This window comes from Urocitellus parryii, chromosome 5 (genome assembly GCF_045843805.1).
Source record: "Urocitellus parryii isolate mUroPar1 chromosome 5, mUroPar1.hap1, whole genome shotgun sequence".
NCBI lineage: Eukaryota > Metazoa > Chordata > Mammalia > Rodentia > Sciuridae > Urocitellus > Urocitellus parryii.
The window spans coordinates 211,304,241-211,323,425 of record NC_135535.1 but is presented as its reverse complement, the minus strand read 5'-3'; the positions used below and the strand labels follow the sequence as shown (position 1 = coordinate 211,323,425).

Genomic DNA, 19,185 nt, shown 5'->3' with positions numbered 1-19,185 from the left:
CATGTTTCTGCACACCACAAGCAGGCTCTTCCCTTCAGCCCCAGCAATCGCACAAACGGTAAGACCATGCCCAGACAGCCCAGGACATCGCCTTTGCCCCCATGGATGGTTCCCTAGGAATTGTGCAGAGTCTCAGCAGCACAGAAGGGTGAGAAAGACCAGGGCACTTTGGGAGGTTTTGGAGACTAAGCTGCATGGAAACAAAAGCCCATGGAGCAGGCAGCATCACACGCCAGCCGGATGCTTGCCTGCTCAAAGAATAGATGTGAGAGGATGCAGGGTCTCCTGAGCAAAGAGCAGAACGCCCAGGGACAACTGAGATCACTCAGCCCATCAAGAATTGAGAAAGCTGAAATCTAAGGTGTAAAAGACCATCAGCTGATGCCTATACCAAGCGGGACTAGATGTCAGAACTACCTGAGAGGCTTTGAAAAACTGTCAGAAAAATGCTCCCACATTACGTTGCAAATTGCAAATTTGTTTCAGATGGGACAAAAGCAGAAATCTTAGCAAAGAAATAAAAGCTATAATAATGAGGCATGGTGAGGAGATGGAGCTAGCAGAACTCTCATCGTTTGCAGGTGGAATTGGAGACTAGTGCACAACATAAGGTGCCCTGTGACCCAGCAATTCCACCCTTAGGTGTGTGTCTAAGAGAAATGGAACTTTAAGTCCACACAAACACCTGTACAGGAATCTTCACAGCAGCATTGTACATGACCAACAAAAAGACAGTCCAGTATGCAGCAGCTCATGAGTGGTGAGCATATCATTCACCATCTGATGTAATTTTTAATTGTGTGATACTTCAATGCCTGCACACTCATGTGTCAATATGTCACTCTCTTGAACATTTAGACTTTTCTGCTCTGTTCATAGTTGCTTATGTGCTTTGTGGTGGTGTGTAACTCAATGCTTGTATGCAGTATGCAGTAATAAAATCAGGACAAGTGACATTTCTATCTCCTTAAAAATGCTACCATCAGCATGTCAGTGTCTACAGAGGATCTTCTGGAACCCTGACTGGATGACCCCGTCACCTGGGGAGAAGACATCCTCTTCCCGTCATTCAGCATGGTGTCTTCTCACTTACGTAGATGTTCCTTGATTGATTTCACCAATGATCTGTGGTTCTCAGTGTGCAATCCTGCACTTGTGTTGTTAGATCTATCCCTCACTAGTAAATTTTTAACTAATATGGTGAATGATATTTAAAGAAATTGCTAAATTCCAATTATTCACTGCTAGTATACAGAAGTCCAATTTATTTTTGTGTTTTTGTTTTTGTATTCTGACCTTGATAAATTTAGTTATTAATTCCCAGGTCTTTTCTGTAGATTCCTTGCTATTTTCCACCTAGATGATTATTTGACCTGGGAATAAAATGTTTTATTCCTTCCTTTTTAATCTATAATCTTTCTTCTTTTTTTTCCTGCCTATGCACTAAGACTTCCATTAAAATGTTGAGAAGAGCAAAGAGGGTACCCTTCCTGTGTTCCGTAGTTTGTGGGGGAAGCACTCAATCTCACCATTAAGGGTGATCTTGGCTGAGATGTTTAGTCCCTTGAAGGTAGCTATTCCCTTCTGTATCCAGGGCACCGACAGCTTTTATCTTCAATGGAAGACCCATTGATCAAGTGCGTTTCCAACACCCTGGAGATGATCATCTGCTGCTGCTTTTTCAGTCATGTGATCATGACATCAATTAATGTTCTGTATTGTGCAGCTTCTCATTCCTGGGATAGATTTAACTTGGTTGTACTGTCATTTATTTACTTAGCAGACTTACTGCTCTGTAAGTTATACAGCATAAAAAACATGTACCTACAGAAATTAGAACATCTGTTTATGAAAAGGCATATACGTGACCACTCTCAGTGCTCAACATCCCAACAGCCGCACAGCCCGAATGCCCATGGCAGGCAAGTGCAGACAGCTCAGGGGCCCAGCAGAGGGATGCGGCTCAGGAGGAGCAAGGAGAGCACCTGTCGGACTCAGGCCCAGGGCGTGCACCGGGACTCACTCACACAGGTTCTAGGAAATGCAAGCTGATCTAGGCTGGAAAGCACAGGGTGGTTTCCTGCAGGGCAGGATGCGGAGTGCTGGGCTGATGGGAAACTCCCTATCTTGATTGCTGTGGTTTCCTGGTGTATTCAAATATCCAAACTCATCAAATTGTGCACTCAGAGCACATGCAGCTTATTGTGTGTCAAATAGGCCTCCATAAAGCATTTTAAAGAGAGACTTCCCACAAAGAAAACTCTATACCCAGAACAGGCAGAGCCAGCAATGTGTGCAGCCCACGGCCAGTGCCCCAAGCTGCACTTAGGAAAACCTAATGTAAGAGGCCGTCTAACCTGCCACATGGATAAACCAAGGATGAAAAACCACATCACCATCTTATGAAAAGGAAAACATCTGTATAAAATGCAATGCCCATTTTTAATAATAGACAAATAGCCACCTCTTTGCAAAATAGAGACAGGAGGGAACTTCCTCCACCTGAGGAGCATCAGTCAACACACAGGAGTAAATGTCCTACTTTCTCCCCTCACCACGTCTGAGTGACTGCCCGGTGGCGGTGGTAACAGGCAGGGAGATAAGTAAAAAGAGGCCAGAGGTTGAAAAGCAGGAACCACAGGGACACTCAGCAAATCTACTACACGCAGCCATAGACCAGAGTCAACTCTGCTTCTACCCCAGCAACAAACAGAAAATGAATTCTCTCAAGTAGTCCCACTTAGAAAAGCAGCGAAAATGTCAAATATCTAGGAATTAACCAATGAAAGATGTGGAAGGAGAGATGCCGAAGGGCAGAAGTGACTGGCATGCACCTCTTTGGGCCAGAAGACCCAGCCAGAAGACACATATCGAAATGCAGGAGGGGGACACAGGAGCAGCCCTCAGGACACAGGAGCTGGAGGCAGAGGTGCGCTCCTATCTGACGGCTCCCATGGGGACTTCTCAGAGCGTGGCCCAAGGGGACATGGGCAGCAGCAGAAGGCAGGCCAGTTCCTGCGTCCTGGGGGAAGAGGGGTCCCTGTGGTGGAGCTGAGTGGGCCTGTGAATGTGGACAGGACACAGGGCAGAGGGAGACAGGGAGAAGGCAGCACAGACCAGGGCCTCCCAGCCTTTAGTTCATGGGAGAGGAGACTAGATTCATTTCCTCACTGACTTCAGAAGCCAGGAGAGAAAGAGGGTGGAGGCCAGAGGAAGCCTCCTTGGGTGTGGGGGACAGCCCAGAGCAGAGCACAGCTGGAGGAGGCCCAGGGGTGTGAGCAGGAGGTCGGACCCTGCCCTGCGGCTTGCTGCTGAGAAGGGGCCGAAGCTAAGTGGGAGAGCGGTGGGTGTGGTGCTGCAGGCCCCTCTGCACCTCTGCATGGGGTCTGCCCCTCACGTGCCACAGAGCTGCCCTTCATGAGCCCACTGTGTCTCCTCCCACACCTGAGCCCCTGCAGAGCTGGGGTCATGGCAGGGTTCAGTATCCACCCAACAAAGGAGGAGCCCCCATGGCCGAGGAGTGATGAGTGACTGGCACTTGTCAGGTAATTCTGGAGCAGGACATCATAAAGCCACTGTGCTGGCCCCAGGTATCCCCAAGGTCTGGGCTGCAGCAAGGCAGGACCCAGTTCAGCTCTGTGCACTGCAAGTCCCTTGCCCACTTCCAAGGGACTGGTCAGCAGTCCTGGCCACCAGCCACAACTTGGAGCTGAATCCCCATTAGGCCCTTGCACCTTTCCCTCACCTCCAACTACCCTTTCTCCCCCACCCAAGGACCACCCAGCCCAGAGCATCAGTCCAGGCCCACCCGGTGGGAGCACTCGGAGGGGCATCTGCTAACCCTGGATGCCCCGGGCTTCCAGCAGACAGTCAACACAAAGGGCAGAGCCAGGGGCTGCGGTCCTCCTGCAGTCTCAGTGCCTAGGACAGAGAGTCCTGGCACCTGTATCTGCTTCACAGTCCAACCCATCCCGTGTCCCTCAAAGTGAAAGGAGGGATAGGAGGGTGAGGATGAGGTGGGACTGCTCTGAGCAAGCAGGCATAAGTCTGGGGCTGCACCCACAGCTCTGGGCCTGAGTGCGCAGGGGGCCCAGGGACCCAAGGGTTTGTTCCTCAGGCCCTGCTGGGGATGAGAGGACCAATGGGGCCCACAGCATGCCCCCCACACCTGCTGTGTCCTGCCAGGACAGTAGTACTGGGAGCAGGCGTCCATCTGCCCTGATCTAGCCAATCTAATAGACATGGTCACAGGGGAAGGGGAAGAGGGAAGAAGGACCTTCCATGTGTCACCTGGGGATTGGGTAAGGAGTGGCCTCCACTCCCTTCACAAGCTCCAGCCCCGCCTAGTCAGCTTCTCTCTCCTGTGAGTTCTTGGAGGAAGGGATTGTGCCAGGGCAGAGGAGGGCTTTCCATGCACAGCCAGCTTATTCTTTGGCTGCACACTCTGGCTGCCCTCTCCAGGCTGAGCACAGTGTTTGCAGGCCTGCCCAGCACAGGGACTCGTGTACCATCCCAACGTGTGGAGCAGCAGAACTTCAGTCTCCGCCGTCCATTCTCATCTGACACGGACACGTCTCTTATTGTGGGGGAGTCACCTCTAGGTCTGCACTCCCCAAACTCTGATCTTTTTGGAACAGACTCTGATGGTCACAGGGAGACTCTGCTACATCCAAGAGCAAACACCACTTTCCTCATTTTCTGGGGATTCCTGTGGACTGGGGAGATCCAGGTGGCTTCAGTGAGAGGTCCTCTGTGGTTGGCCCCTGGTCAGCCTTGCCTAGCCCTGGTCCTCACTCCCTCAGAACCACCACTACCACTTCTCACACTGAGTCCCTAGGTCCTCAAGGTCAAGGTGAGGAAGCAAGTCTGCTGGGTCCCTAACCATCAAGCAGCATGGAAAGGAAAGCCCGGGAAGGACAGTTAAGCCCCAGTCCCTTCACAGGTATAGAAGTGGAGCTGGCAGGCAGAGCAGAGCTAGTGGGGCACAGGTGGGCTCAAACCCAGATCCGCGTCTAAAACCTCACCAGCCTCTGCACAGGTGAGACATGAGGGGTTCTGGTGCTTGTGTCATGAGTGTGCTTGTGTGCACACCTGTGTGTGTTTGCATGAGACTGTATGCACACTTGTGTGTGCACCTGTTTATGCACCTTCAAGTGCCTGTGGGCACATCTGTGTATGCACCTACGTGCACCTGTACACACTTGCATGTGTCTATGTGTGTATCTGTGTGTGCACCTGTGCATGCTCCTGCATGTACCTGTGTGCATTTGCATGCACTGTGTGCACCTGCATGAGCCTGCGTGTGCCCATGTGCTTTTGTATGCACCTGTGTATGCCTGCATATGTGCCCAAGTATGTCTGAGTGTACATCTGTGTGCTCACCTGTTTGCACACCTGTACAAACAGGTGTACCTGTGTGAGCCTGCTCATTCCTATGTACCTCAATGCTCCTGAGCACACCCATGTGTGCCTGTGCTGTGGCTTTGCTGGCAGGGAGCCTGTAGAGGTCTGCTGGCAAGCATGTTTCTCTTGGGCGGGGGTCAGCATAGAGGTCGATGCGTCTGTGGCTTCATGGTTATCCCTGTTCCACAGCTGCATCTTCCTACCTGCTTCTGTGGAAGAGCGGGGGCTCCAGAGGCTGAACTCAGTGTGTATCTCCTGTGCACCAGGGTCCAGGGACACCCGCATGTGCCCAGGCTGGTTCTGTTTGGGGAGCTTGTTTGTCTACCCAGCAGGAGCCTGCTGCCTGCATGAGGCTTGTGCCAAGGGCATGTGTGTGTGGCCTGGATGTGGGCATGATGCTTATGTGGATACCTGGCTACACTGTGAGTGAATCTGAGTGTGGGGAATGGGGTTATTTGACCCCTGTGTTGAGTTTGGGGTGCATATGTTGGGTGAGCATATTGGGGGTTTGTGCAGCATGTGTACTGCGTGTGAGTATCTTGGAGCTTGTCCCCAGCGTCTCCAAGTTTAGGATGTGACACTCCCCTGGACCAGACCCAGCCGCTCTGGGGTCACCGGCAGTCTGTGGTCCCTCGGCAGCAGTGCCAGGACCTTCTGGTTTGTGTCCACAAGTTTGCATGAGGAGAGCCAACTTGCTGCTATTCCCTAACCACAGTTCTACCAGATAAAGTGACACTTCCTCCATCCTTCAGAGATGACTGGAGGAGGCAGGTATTTGTCCCAAGCCCTCAGCTGACAGGTGGCAGATCTGAGTGGAAGCGGGTTGTCATGAGCCACAAGAGCCATGTCAATGCCCAGGCCTCATTTTCCCAGCCCAGCTCCTAGACAGGCCACTCAGAGATAGCAGCATAGGATCTGGCTGTACAGAGGGAGGCCTCGGCACACCAGGGCTGACCCTGCTCAGGCCTAACCAGACCCTCTTGCTGCACTGCACCCCTAACGGTCCCCAGGTGCTCAGAGTGGGCACATCCTGCGGTGTCCGCCCAGGGCTTGGCACCTGCAGAGCTTCTAGACTGTTCCCACTCCATGGGGCAGAAGAAATGCCACCTGCAGGCTGCCCTGTCCTTTCAGCCTGCTCTCCGACCCTGTGAGCAGCTGGGGCAGCCTGCTGTGGCCTGTCCCTGTAGCCAAGTGGAGTCCTGCCATGACTCACACCATGGCCACAGACTGTTCTATCCAAGATCACAGGCTAAGGACAGGGAGAAGTTTGAACCCAGCTGCTGTCCCAGAGCCCATGCCCAGAGCTCTGCTGCCTCTCTAGTCCTCTCCTGTAGGTCTTCCCAGGCCCCAAGCAGCATGCTGGGGTTGGGGTGGGGGGATACACAGGGCCTGGAGAGGGAGAGGGGGCATCTGGGCAGCCAGCAGCAGGCACGGGATAGGCACCAAACGGGAGGGCTGCCCTACAGGGATCTTGGTCTAAGTGGCTGCTGGGGCCAGGGAGCACAGAGCAGGCACCCATTGATTCCTCTGCTCACTGACCAGCATCAGAGGCCCCAACAGCCTAGGACAGGAGAAGCCTGGGACTCCTGGACAGCTGTGGAGCCGGTGGACAGTGCCTTCTGGGTGGGTTCAGGAAACACCAGCTTGTGCAGCCAACTGCTGAGCTTTGCTTGGAGGTGAGGCTTGAGGACGCCAGGTAAGCAGCAAAACCCCACCCCGCTCCACAGGGCAGATTGACTTTGAGCTGGGCGGCTCAGCCATGTCTGGGGAGACCTGGCTGGGGAGAAGGCTCCCCCCACCATGGGGCAGGGGCAACCTCTGCTCTGGGCTCCACTCCTTTAAGGTCAGCCTCCCTCTGCGGAGCCTGTGGTGCCAGCAGCACCGGGGGTGGGGTTGGACCCTCGTAACCCCTGGGGAGCTTCTGCAGAGCCCCGAGGACTCTGGGTAGGCCCTGGCCCTTTCCATCTCGCCCAGTGCCACTCACCTGCCCACTGAACCCACGACTCCTCTGCCGTCCCAGGCCTCCTTCCCGCCACCTTCCCTGGGGTCTGCCTGATAGTGTTGAGACAGCCCAAGGTCCTCCTTCCTGACAGCCCTGCCCACCAGCCCCTGGGCAGTATCTCCCATCCCCGGGCAGTGGGTGTGAGCTGTATGTGGAGGAGGAAGAGGGCCAGACTGGGGTGGGGTGGAACTGGGGCAGGGGCGGGGAGGGGGGTCTGTGCGGTTGTCCATCTGTTTTTGCAAGTTCTTGCAGCCAGGCATTCTCTCAGCTGTTCTCTCAGTACCTGGATGCTTGTCTGTCATCTGTGCTAGGTGGCTGTCGGCCTCCACCGTCCAGCAGGAAACAGGCCCGGAGCCCAGGGTGAGCTTGGACAGTCTTGGAGCACATCAAGGATGAGTCTTTCTCCCACCCAAGGGGAGCTCAACCTCTTACCACTCCTAGCCCCTTACCCTCCATCTCTGCTCCCCCAGGTGAGGCAGTAGGCACCATGTCTGCAAGGGGCAACCACTCAGAGGTGGTGGAGTTCATCCTGGTGGGCTTCACGGGCCCTGTGGGGCTCCGTCTGTGCCTCCTGCTGCTGTTCCTGCTGGCCTACGTGCTGACTGTCATGGAGAACCTGGTCATCATCGCCGTGATCCGCACCAGCCCCATGCTGCACAAGCCCATGTACCTCTTTCTCAGCAACCTGTCCTTCCTGGAGGTGTGGTACATCTCTGTCACCGTGCCCAAGATGCTGTTCAGCCTGGCTGCACCGGATTTCCGGCGCATCTCCTTCACGGGCTGCATGGCGCAGCTGTACTTCTTCCTGGCGCTGGCCTGCACTGAGTGCACACTCCTGGGCGTCATGGCCTACGACCGGTACGTGGCCGTCTGCAACCCCCTGCGCTACCCAGCCGTCATGAGCCCTAGCCTCTGCAGCCTCCTGGCCGCAGGCTCCTGGCTCTCAGGCTTCACCATCTCCCTGGGGAAGGTCTTCTTCATCTCCCGGCTGGGCTTCTGCGGCCCCAACGTCATGAACCACTTCTTCTGTGATGTGTCCCCACTGCTAAACCTTGCCTGCTCTGACATGTCCGTGGCAGAGCTGGTGGACTTCCTCTTGGCACTGCTCATCCTGCTGGGGCCACTACTGCTCACCATCTTCTCCTACTCGGCCATCCTGGGTGCAGTGCTGCGCACCCCGTCCCCCGGCGGCCGGCAGAAGGCCTTCTCCACCTGCAGCTCACACCTGGCCGTAGTGGTCATCTTCTACTCAGCCTCCCTCTTTATCTATGCCCGGCCACGTGCCATCTACTCCTTCGACTACAACAAACTGGTGTCTGTGGTGTACACTGTGCTCACACCTTTGCTCAACCCAGTCATCTACTGCCTGCGGAACCAGGAGGTCAAGTGGGCACTGCGCAGGGTGGTGCAGAGGGCAACCCAGGCCCTGGGGAACCCCTCCTAGGCAGGCCCACGTCACCTTCATTTGATCTCAGCCCCTGCGGACAGCAGGGCCAGTGGGGGCTGCAGGGGTACGGGCACCTCCTCATGCCCTGGCCTGTGTCCTGGCTGCCCCCACGTGTTTTACCTCCACCATGCCCAGAAGGCACCCCAGGAGCCCTCACTGACCCTCCAGGGGCCCCACAAGGGCAGAGTTCAACACACATCACAGCCCCTTCCCACCAAGGGGAGAGGGAACCCCGAGTGGCAGGTGGGAACCTCTGCACAGATCTTCTGGCTGCACACCTGCCCAGGGAGTGCAGCAGACAGTGCAGGCCCATCCCCACCCACTGACCCAGACCCTGGGGCCTGTGCTGTGTGGTACCTGCAACCCTCCCACCGGGCCTCTGGGCCTCATGATGGTCTTTGAGAGGACATCTGAGGAAGGCAGCACACTGCTCAGAGCAGGGCAGGGCAGAGGAGGTGGGACAGGGATGACCAAGCAATGGCAGCTGCTCAGCCACCCATACCCACCTGGGACTGACCTGTCCATGGCCCACATCCAGCTGTTAGGAGCCAGAGGAAGAAAGGAGTCTGGACAGAAAATGGTACCTGGGACCCAGCCCTCTGGACACTGGCCAGAGCTGGGAGGTCCTCCCCAAGGTCTATACCCAGAGCCCAACTCTCCAGTCCCTGTCCTACCCCTGTCCCATGCTGTCCACCAGCACAGAGGAGGAGCCCCTGGAAGCCTAAGCAGTCCCGTATCAAAGATGCTTCAAAGCTACTCAAGGGTGGTATCTGCGGAGGGCCCTGAGCCCAGCCAAGACCCACCATCAGTGCCCAGGCCACCATGGGCCCAGCTCAGAGGGCTGCCTGGGGAACCCAGACCCTCCGTCTCCTGGAGGAGCCTCCATCTGCTCCCCCTGAGGGCTCGCGAGGAAGGCTCCGGCAGCAACATCAGGCCACACTCCAGATCCCCTCCCAGGGCTTGAGGGCTGTGTGAGAGCCATGTCATCATGCCATCAGGTTCCACAAGGACCAGGGCACCTCAGCCCAGCCAGAGCCAGACACTGCATGTGGTCAGAAGCCACCAGGCCTATGTTGGATCCAGAGGGAAATTGCAGCTGTGCTGGCAGAACCTCAGAGCATCCACCTTACAAGGACACTGGGCAGTCCTGTGCCGCGCTCAGGACCTCACAGCACACACAGTAGAGGGAGGGGCCCTCCTTGGACACTCAAGTCTGGGCTTGGTTATGTGGAATGGGCCCCTTGCTGACCAACAGCAGACCTAAGCATGCAAACCATGGCCCCAACCGAAGCAGAAGGCTCACAAGACATGTGCCTGGGGGCAGGGTCATGCACCAGGCTGTCCCAGCTGTTCCAGGGGTGGGGTGCGGTTTCAGGGTCTCTCTGGGTACTTTTTGTCAACGGGAGAGATGTGAGCAGGGCAGAGGCAGAGAGGAACAAAGGCAAACAAAGCAAGCACTCCAGCCACGACTCTGGGCAAGACCACCTGAGGGCTTCCTTCCAGGCACTGCTGGACCTGAGGGACCCCCCCTGCATCTGCATCAGGAGAGACCCAGAGCACTGCCCCATGTGCCCAGCAGAGGGGGCCTGGACCTGCAGCCTGACAATGGAGCAAATGTTCCAAGAGAGGTGCCTTAACTCAGAAGTCATGAGCACTTCTCTCTTCCAGATGGATGGACTTCCAAATCAGACTTCTGTAACTCTATCTCTTAAAAAGGTAGAATGGAGCTGGCAGGGTGGCACATGTCCGTCATCCTATGACTCAGATGGCTGAGGCAGGAGGATGTCAAGATCAGCCCCAGGGAACATGGAAAATCCTGTCTCAAAATAAAAAATAAAAAGGGCTGAGGATGTGGCTCAGTGGTAGAGTGCACTGATTTCAATCCAATCACCAAAACAGAAAAAAAATGTTCCACTCATGCACCTTTTCATTAGTAAATTACATGTGAAGTGCCAGCCCTAGTTGCTACACTATACAGACCAGCAAACCAGGTGCCAAAGCCTGGCATCATCACAGGAAGCTGAAGCCCTGTGCCTGCATTGAGGTCTGCCAGGGATGGGGCCTAGGGACACAGGACCTGTCCACAGTGAGGTCTCCAGGCACAGGGCATGGAGTATAGGACACACAGTGTGGGGACACAGGACCTGTCCACAGTGAGGTCTCCAGGCACAGGGCATGGGAGTATAGGACACAGTATGGGGGCACAGGACCTGCCCACAGTGAGGTCTCCAGGCACAGGGCATGGGAGTATAGGACACAGTGTGGGGGCACAGGACCTGCCCACAGTGAGGTCTCCAGGCACAGGGCATGGGAGTATAGGACACAGTGTGGGGGCACAGGACCTGCCCACAGTGAGGTCTCCAGGCACAGGGCATGGGAGTATAGGACACAGTGTGGGGGCACAGGACCTGCCCACAGTGAGGTCTCCAGGCACAGGGCATGGGAGTATAGTACACAGTATGGGGGCACAGGACCTGCCCATAGTGAGGTCTCCAGGCACAGGGCATGGGAGTATAGGACACAGTGTGGGGGCACAGGACCTGTCCACAGTGAGGTCTCCAGGCACAGGGCATGGGAGTATAGGACACACAGTGTGGGGGCACAGGACCTGCCCACAGTGAGGTCTCCAGGCACACGGCATGGGAGTATAGGACACACAGTGTGGGGGCACAGGACCTGTCCACAGTGAGGTCTCCAGGCACAGGGCATGGGAGTATAGGACACAGTGTGGGTACACAGGACCTGCCCACAGTGAGGTCTCCAGGCACAGGGCATGGGAGTATAGGACACAGTGTGGGGGCACAGGACCTGCCCACAGTGAGGTCTCCAGGCACAGGGCATGGGAGTATAGGACACACACTTTGGGGGCACAGGACCTTCCCACAGTGAGGTCTCCAGGCACAGGGCATGGGAGTATAGGACACAGTGTGGGGGCACAGGACCTGCCCACAGTGAGGTCTCCAGGCACAGGGCATGGGAGTATAGGACACACAGTGTGGGGGCACAAGACCTGCCCACAGTGAGGTCTCCAGGCACAGGGCATGGGAGTATAGGACACACAGTGTGGGGGCACAGGACCTGCCCACAGTGAGGTCTCCAGGCACAGGGCATGGGAGTATAGGACACAGTGTGGGGGCACAGGACCTGCCCACAGTGAGGTCTCCAGGCACAGGGCATGGGAGTATAGGACACACAGTGTGGGGGCACAGGACCTGCCCACAGTGAGGTCTCCAGGCACAGGGCATGGAATATAGGACACAGTGTGGGGGCACAGGACCTGCCCCCAGTGAGGACTCCAGGCACAGGGCATGGGAGTATAGGACACAGTGTGGGGGCACAGGACCTGCCCACAGTGAGGTCTCCAGGCACAGGGCATGGGAGTATAGGACACAGTGTGGGGGCACAGGACCTGCCCACAGTGAGGTCTCCAGGCACAGGGCATGGGAGTATAGGACACAGTGTGGGGGCACAGGACCTGCCCACAGTGAGGTCTCCAGGCACAGGGCATGGGAGTATAGGACACAGAGTGGGGGCACAGGACCTGTCCACAGTGAGGTCTCCAGGCACAGGGCATGGGAGTATAGGACACAGTGTGGGGGCACAGGACCTGCCCACAGTGAGGTCTCCAGGCACAGGGCATGGGAGTATAGGACACAGAGTGGGGGCACAGGACCTGTCCACAGTGAGGTCTCCAGGCACAGGGCATGGAGTATAGGACACAGAGTGGGGGCAGAGGACCTGCCCACAGTGAGGTCTCCAGGCACAGGGCATGGGAGTATAGGACACAGTGTGGGGGCACAGGACCTGTCCACAGTGAGGTCTCCAGGCACAGGGCATGGGAGTATAGGACACACAGTGTGGGGGCACAGGACCTGCCCACAGTGAGGTCTCCAGGCACAGGGCATGGGAGTATAGGACACACAGTGTGGGGGCACAGGACCTGCCCACAGTGAGGTCTCCAGGCACAGGGCATGGGAGTATAGGACACAGTGTGGGGGCACAGGACCTGCCCACAGTGAGGTCTCCAGGCACAGGGCATGGGAGTATAGGACACAGTGTGGGGGCACAGGACCTGCCCACAGTGAGGTCTCCAGGCACAGGGCATGGGAGTATAGGACACAGTGTGGGGGCACAGGACCTGCCCACAGTGAGGTCTCCAGGCACAGGGCATGGGGCACAGGACACAGGGTGTGGGAGCCAGGACACAGGGCATGGGGCACAGGACCTGCCCACAGTGAGGTCTGCCAGGCACAGGGCATTAGGGCACAGGACCTGCCCACAATGAAGTCTGCCAGGCACAGGTCATGGCTGCGTACGACACACAGTGTGGGGGCACAGGTCCTGCCCACTGTGAATTCTGCTAGGCACAAGGCATGAGGGCTACAGGACCTGCCCACAGCGAGATCTACCAGGCCCAGGGCGCAGGGCCCGGGACCTGCCCACTTCCTGGTGTTCCATGCACAGAGAATGGGGCACAGGACACAGGACATGGGGTCACCGAACCTGCCCACCGTGAGATCTGCCAGGCACATGGCATGGGGCACAAGACGCAGGATGTGGGAACCAAGACACAGGTCATAGGGGCACAGGACCTGCCCACCGTGAGATCTGCCAGGCACAGGCTTTGGGCACAAGACGCAGGATGTGGGAACCAAGACACAGGTCATAGGGGCACAGGACCTGCCCACAGTGAGATCTGCCAGGCACAGGCTTTGGGCACAAGACGCAGGATGTGGGAACCAAGACACAGGTCATAGGGGCACAGGACCTGCCCACAGTGAGATCTGCCAGGCACATGGCATGGGGCACAGGACCTTCCCACAGTGAGTTCTGCCAGGCACAGAACGTGAGCTCATGTAACCTGCCTACAGTGAGGTCTGCCAGGCACAGGGCATGGGGCGCATGACCTGCCCAGAGCGAGGTCTACCAGGGACAGAACGTGGAGGCACAGGACAGGAGGTGCAGGGCATAGGACCTGCCCACAGTGAGGTCTACCAGGCACAGGGCATGGAGGCACAGGACAGAGGGCACAGGGCACAGGACCTGCCCACAGGGCGGTCTGCCAGGCACAGGATGTGGGGGCCCAGAACAGAGGGCATAGGACACAAGGTCTGCTCACAGTGAGGTCTGCCAGGCACAGGGCATGGAGGCACAGGACAGAGGGCACAGGGCACAGGACCAATGGCATAGGGCACAGGACCTGCAGACAGTGAGGTCTACCAGGCATAGGCCATGGAGGCACAGGACAGAGGGCATAGGGCACAGGACCTGCCCACAGGGCAGTCTGCCAGGCACAGGATGTGGGGGCACAGAACAGAGGGCATAGGGCACAAGGTCTGCTCACAGTGAGGTCTGCCAGGCACAGGGTATAAGGGCACAGGACACAGGGTGTGGGGGTACAAGACCTGCTCCAGGAGGGACATGGTGTTCTGGAGACAGGGAGGCATCTGTGAGTCAGTCCCAGCAGGAGTGGGGTCCTACAGGACAGCAGGACAGGAGCCAGGCAGCAGAACTCCTCCTTAAGTGTAAGACCTAGGACACATGGCTGGCTGGCATTCCTCCTGACCCCCAAGCTAATTTCATATCCTCCTGCAGGAGGTGGGAGCTATGAAAGCACTTCCAATAGAGCGGGAACAGACTGAGATACCACTGTGCAAGGACACCTCCTAGGTGGGTAGATAGAGTGCGTCAGGGCAACGGAAAGAGAGGAACCCCCAGGGGCGTGAGAACTGGGGACGGCCAGTGGGTATGGATGAGGTAGCCCATCAGCACAGTTGGCTGTTGGGAAGACTGAGCATTGGGGCCCATGAATGACACCCAGAATGAGGTCGGAGGCTTGGGGAGCAGGGTGGGAGAGAGGCAGGTGGAGATAGTGACACCCACAGATTCACTGACAGAAAGGACCTGGAGAAAGAGAGGAGCTGAAGGTGATGCAGGCAGGGCACGCACAGGGCAGCGCAGCTCAGGCAGCTGGAGAGTCTCTGCTGGATAAGAAGGACTCCTGGGGATACCCTGCTACCTCCCACACCCTTCCAAGGGCCACACCCCAGAGGCTTCTCCGACTCTGGGAACAGATTCCTACCATAAAGTCCATTGACTATGGAAGCCCAGACGCCTGTCACTGTCCACAGTGACTCATAGGCACTGAGTTGCCAGTCCCCCTTGAAAGCCTGTCCTCCTCCAAGTGCCCCTGGAGCTCCTCCACCCTGACCCACACCCATTTCAGAGCCCTCCAGAGCTCCCCCTCCTTGGTCCAGACCCCTCCAGGGCCCTCCAGAGCACCTCCACTCTGGCTCACACCAATACAGAGACCTCCAGAACTCCTCCTCCCTGGACCAGACCTCTCCAGAACCCTCCAGAGCTCCTCCTCCATGGCTCAGACACTTCCAGGGACCTCCAGAGTCCCTCCTCCCTGGCTCACACCCCTCCAAGGCCCTCCAGAGCTCCTTCTCCCTGGCCCAGACTCTTCCAGAGCCCTCCAGAACTCCTCCCTGACACAGACCATCAAGGAACCTCCATAGCTACTCCACCCTGGCCCAGACCTATCCAGGAACCTCCAGAGCTCCTCCACTCTGGCCAACACCCCTCCAGGGCCCTCCATAGGTCCTCCTCCCTGGTCCACACCCCTCCAAGGAAATCCAGAGCTCCTCCTCCGTGGCCCAAAACCTCTCCAGGGCCCTCCAGATCTCCTGTACCTGGCCCAGACCCCAACAGAGCCCTCCAGAGCTCCACCTCCCTAGCCCAGAGCCCCCTAGGGCCTGCCAGGCTCCTCCTCCCCTAGCTCACACTCCTCCAGCGCCCTCCTAGCTCCTCCTTCCTGGCCCAGACCCCTCAAAGGCCAGGCAGAGCTCCTCCTCCCTGGCTCAGACCACCCCAGGGCCCTCCAGAGCTCCTCCTCCCTGGCTCAGACCACCCCAGGGCCCTCCAGAGCTCCTCCTCCCTGGCTCAGACCACCCCAGGGACCTCCAGAGCACCTCCACACTGGCCCCGATCCCCTCCAGGGCCCTCCAGAGTTCTTGCTTCCTGGCCCAAATCCCTCTAGGCCCCTCCAGAGCACCTCCTCCCTGGCCCAGACCCCTCCAGGGCCCTCCATAGCTGGGCCAGGCTGCCCAGACCCTTCCAGGGCCCTCGAGAGCTCCTCCACCCTGACTCAGACACCTTCCAGGGCCTTCCAAGGCTACTCCACCCTGGTCCAGACCCCTCCATGGACCTCAGAGATACTCCACCCTCTCCCAGACCCCCTCCAGGGTCCTCCAGAGTTCCTCCTCTTTGGCCCACAACCCTCCAGGGCCCACCAGAACTCCTCCTCCCTGACCCAGAACCTCTCCAGGACCTTCCAGAGCTCCACTTCCCTGGCCCAGACCCATCCAGTGCCCTACAGAGCTCCTCCTCCCCTGCCTAGACCCCTCCAGGGCCCTACAGAGCTCCTCCACTCTGGATCACACCCACTCAGGGACCTCCAGAACTCTTCCTCCCTAGATGAGACTTCTCCAGAACCCTCCAGAGCTCCTCCTCCATGGCTCAGACCCTTCCAGGGCCCTCCAGAGCTCTTCCTCCCTGGCTCACACCCCTCCAAGGCCCTCTAGAGCTCCTGCTCCCTGGCCCAGACACTTTCATAGCCCTCCAGAGCTCCTCCCCCCCACCCCCACCCCCACCCCCCCCCACCCCACCCCACCCCCCCCCCACCCCCCCCCCGGCACAGACCCATCCAGGGCCCTCCAGAGCTCCACCTCCCTGGGCCAGACCCCTCAAGGACCCTCCAGAACTCCTCCTCCATGGCCTAGACCCCTCCAGAACCTTCCAGAACTTCTCCACCCTGGCCCAGACCACTCCAGCGCCCTCCAGAGCCCCTCCTCCCTGGCCCAGAGCCCCTAGGGCCCTCCAGAGTTCCTCCACCCTGGAACAGACCCCCTCCAGGGCCCTCCAGAGCTACTCCCCCTGGCCCAGACCCCGCCAGATCCCTCCAGAACTACTCCACCCAGGCTCTCATACTTCCAGGGCCCTCCAGAATTCCTATACCCTGGCCCAGTCACACTCCAGGGCCCTCCAGAGCTCTTCCTCCCTGGCTCACACCCCTCCAAGGCCCTCCAGAGCTCCTGCTCCCTGACCAGACTCTTCCAGAGCTCCTCCTCCCGGGCACAGACCCATCCAGGGCCCTCCATAGCTACTCCACCCTGGCGCAGATCTATCAAGGGTCCCCAAGAGTTTCTCCACTCTGGCCCACAACCCTCCAGGGCCCTCCAGAGCTATTGCTTCCTGGCCCAGCCCCCTCCAGGGCCCTCCAGAGCTCCACCACCCTGGCCAGACCCTTCCAGGGGCCTCAAGAGCTCATTCACCATGACTCAGACCCCCTCCAGGGCCTTCCAAGGCTCCTCCATCCTGGTCCAGGCCTTTAGAGGGACCTTAGGGCTCCTCCACCCTGGCCCAGACCCCCTCCAGGGTCCTCCAGAGTTCCTCCTCCCTGGCCCAGACCACTCCAGGGCCCTCCAGAGCTCCTCCAGCCAGGCCCAGACACTCCAGGGCCTTCCAGGACTTCTCCACCCTGGCCAAGACCCATCCGGGGACAACCAGAACTCCTCATCCCTGGCCCAGACACCTCCAGGGCCCTCCAGAGCTCCCCACCCAGCCCAGAATCGTCCAGGACCCTCCAGAGCTCTTATTCCCTGGCCCACACCACTCCCGGGTCCTCCAGAGCTCCTCCACACTGGCCCACACCCCTCCAGGGCCCTCCAGAGCTCCTCCTCCCTGGCCAACATCACTCCTGCCCCCTCCAGAGCTCCTCCTCCCTGGCCCAGACCCCTCCAGAGCCCTCCAGAGCTCCTTCTTCCTGGCCCACACCCATCCAGGGCCCTACTGAGCTCCTCTTTCCTGACCCAGACCACTCCAAGGTCCTCCAGAGCTCCTCCAATGTGGCCCAGACACCTCCAGGACCTTCCAGAACTCCTCCACCCTGGCCCAGACCAGGAGATCTGGAGTGACCCAGGCAGGGCACTCCAGATATCTTCCTCCCTGGCTCAGACCCCTCCAGGGCTCTTCAGAGCCCCTCATCCCTGGCCCAGACCCCACCAGGTCCTCCAGAACTCCTCCACCATGGCTCTCACACTTCCAAGGCCCTCCAGTATTCCTATACCCTGGCCCAAACCCCTCCAGGGCCCTCTAGACTTCCTCCACCCTGGATCAGATCCTTCCAGGGCTCTTCAGAGCTCCTCCACCCTGGCCCAGACCCCCTCCAGGGCCTCCCAAGGCTTCTCCTCCCTGGCCCACACCCCTCCAGGGCCCTCCAGAACTCCTCCTCCCTGGCCCACACCCCTCCAGGGCCCTCCAGAGCTCCTCCTCCCTGGACCAGAACCTCTCCAGGGCCTTCCAGAGCTACTCCTCCCTTGCCCAAACCCTTCCAGTGCCCTCCAGAGCTCCTCCTCCCTTGCCCAGACCCTTCCAGGGCCCTCCAGAGCTTCTCCTCCCCTGCCCAGACCCCTCCAGGGCCTTCCAGAGCTCCTCCTCCCTGGGCCAGACCACTCCAGGGCCCTTCAGATCTCATCCAGCCTAGCCCAGACAACTCTAGGACCTTCAAGGACTTCTCCACCCTGGCCAAGACCCATCCAGGGACCTCCAGAGCTCCTCCACTCTGGCTCACATCCATACAGGGAACTCCAGAACTCCCCCTCCCTGTACCAGACCTCTCCAGAACCCTACAGAGCTCCTCCTCTAAGGCTCAAACACTTCCAGGGCCCTGCAGATCTCTTCCCCCTGGCTCACACCCCTCTAGGACCCTCCAGAGTTTCTCCTCCCTGGCCCATACTTTTCCAGAGCCCTCCAGAGCTCCTCCTCCCTGGCCCAGGTTCTTCCAGAGCCCTCTAAAGCTCCTCCTCCCTGGCACAGAGCCATCCAGGGCCCTCCAGAGCTCCTCCACCCTGCCCCCAGACCCCCTCCAGGGCCCTCCAAGGTTGCTCTATCCTAGCCCAGATGTTTCCAAGGACTTCCAGAGCTCCTCCACTCTGGCCCAGACCACTCCAGGGCCCTCCAGAGCTCCTCCTCCCTGGCCAACACCCCTCCAAGGCCATCCAGAGCTCCTCCTACCTGGCCCGGAATCATCCAGGGCCCTCTAGGACTCCACCTCCCCGGCCCAGACCCCTCAATAACCCTCCAGAATTCCTCCTCCATGGCGCAGACCCCTCCAGGGCCTGCCAGAGCTAGACCTCCCTGGCTCAAAACCCTCCAGTGCCCTCCAGAGATCCTCCTCCCTGGCCCAGACCCTTCCAGTGCCCTCCAGAGATCCTCCTCCCTGTCTCACACCACTCTAGGGCCCTACAGAGCTCCTCCACACTGGCCCAGA

At 58.4% G+C, this 19,185-nt stretch overlaps 1 protein-coding gene across 1 annotated transcript; it reads left to right on the top strand.

The window, feature by feature from the left end:
- Positions 1-7,892: 7,892 nt before the first annotated feature.
- Positions 7,893-8,849, top strand: LOC144255118 (olfactory receptor 226-like). Its single transcript, XM_077799152.1, has one exon. It carries the CDS (start codon positions 7,893-7,895, stop codon positions 8,847-8,849), a length of 957 nt encoding a protein of 318 aa, XP_077655278.1.
- Positions 8,850-19,185: the final 10,336 nt, after the last annotated feature.

Bases quoted from the DNA above. Each gene is read 5' to 3' on its own strand.
- LOC144255118 (XM_077799152.1), top strand. From the start codon at position 7,893: ATGTCTGCAAGGGGCAACCACTCAGAGGTGGTGGAGTTCATCCTGGTG.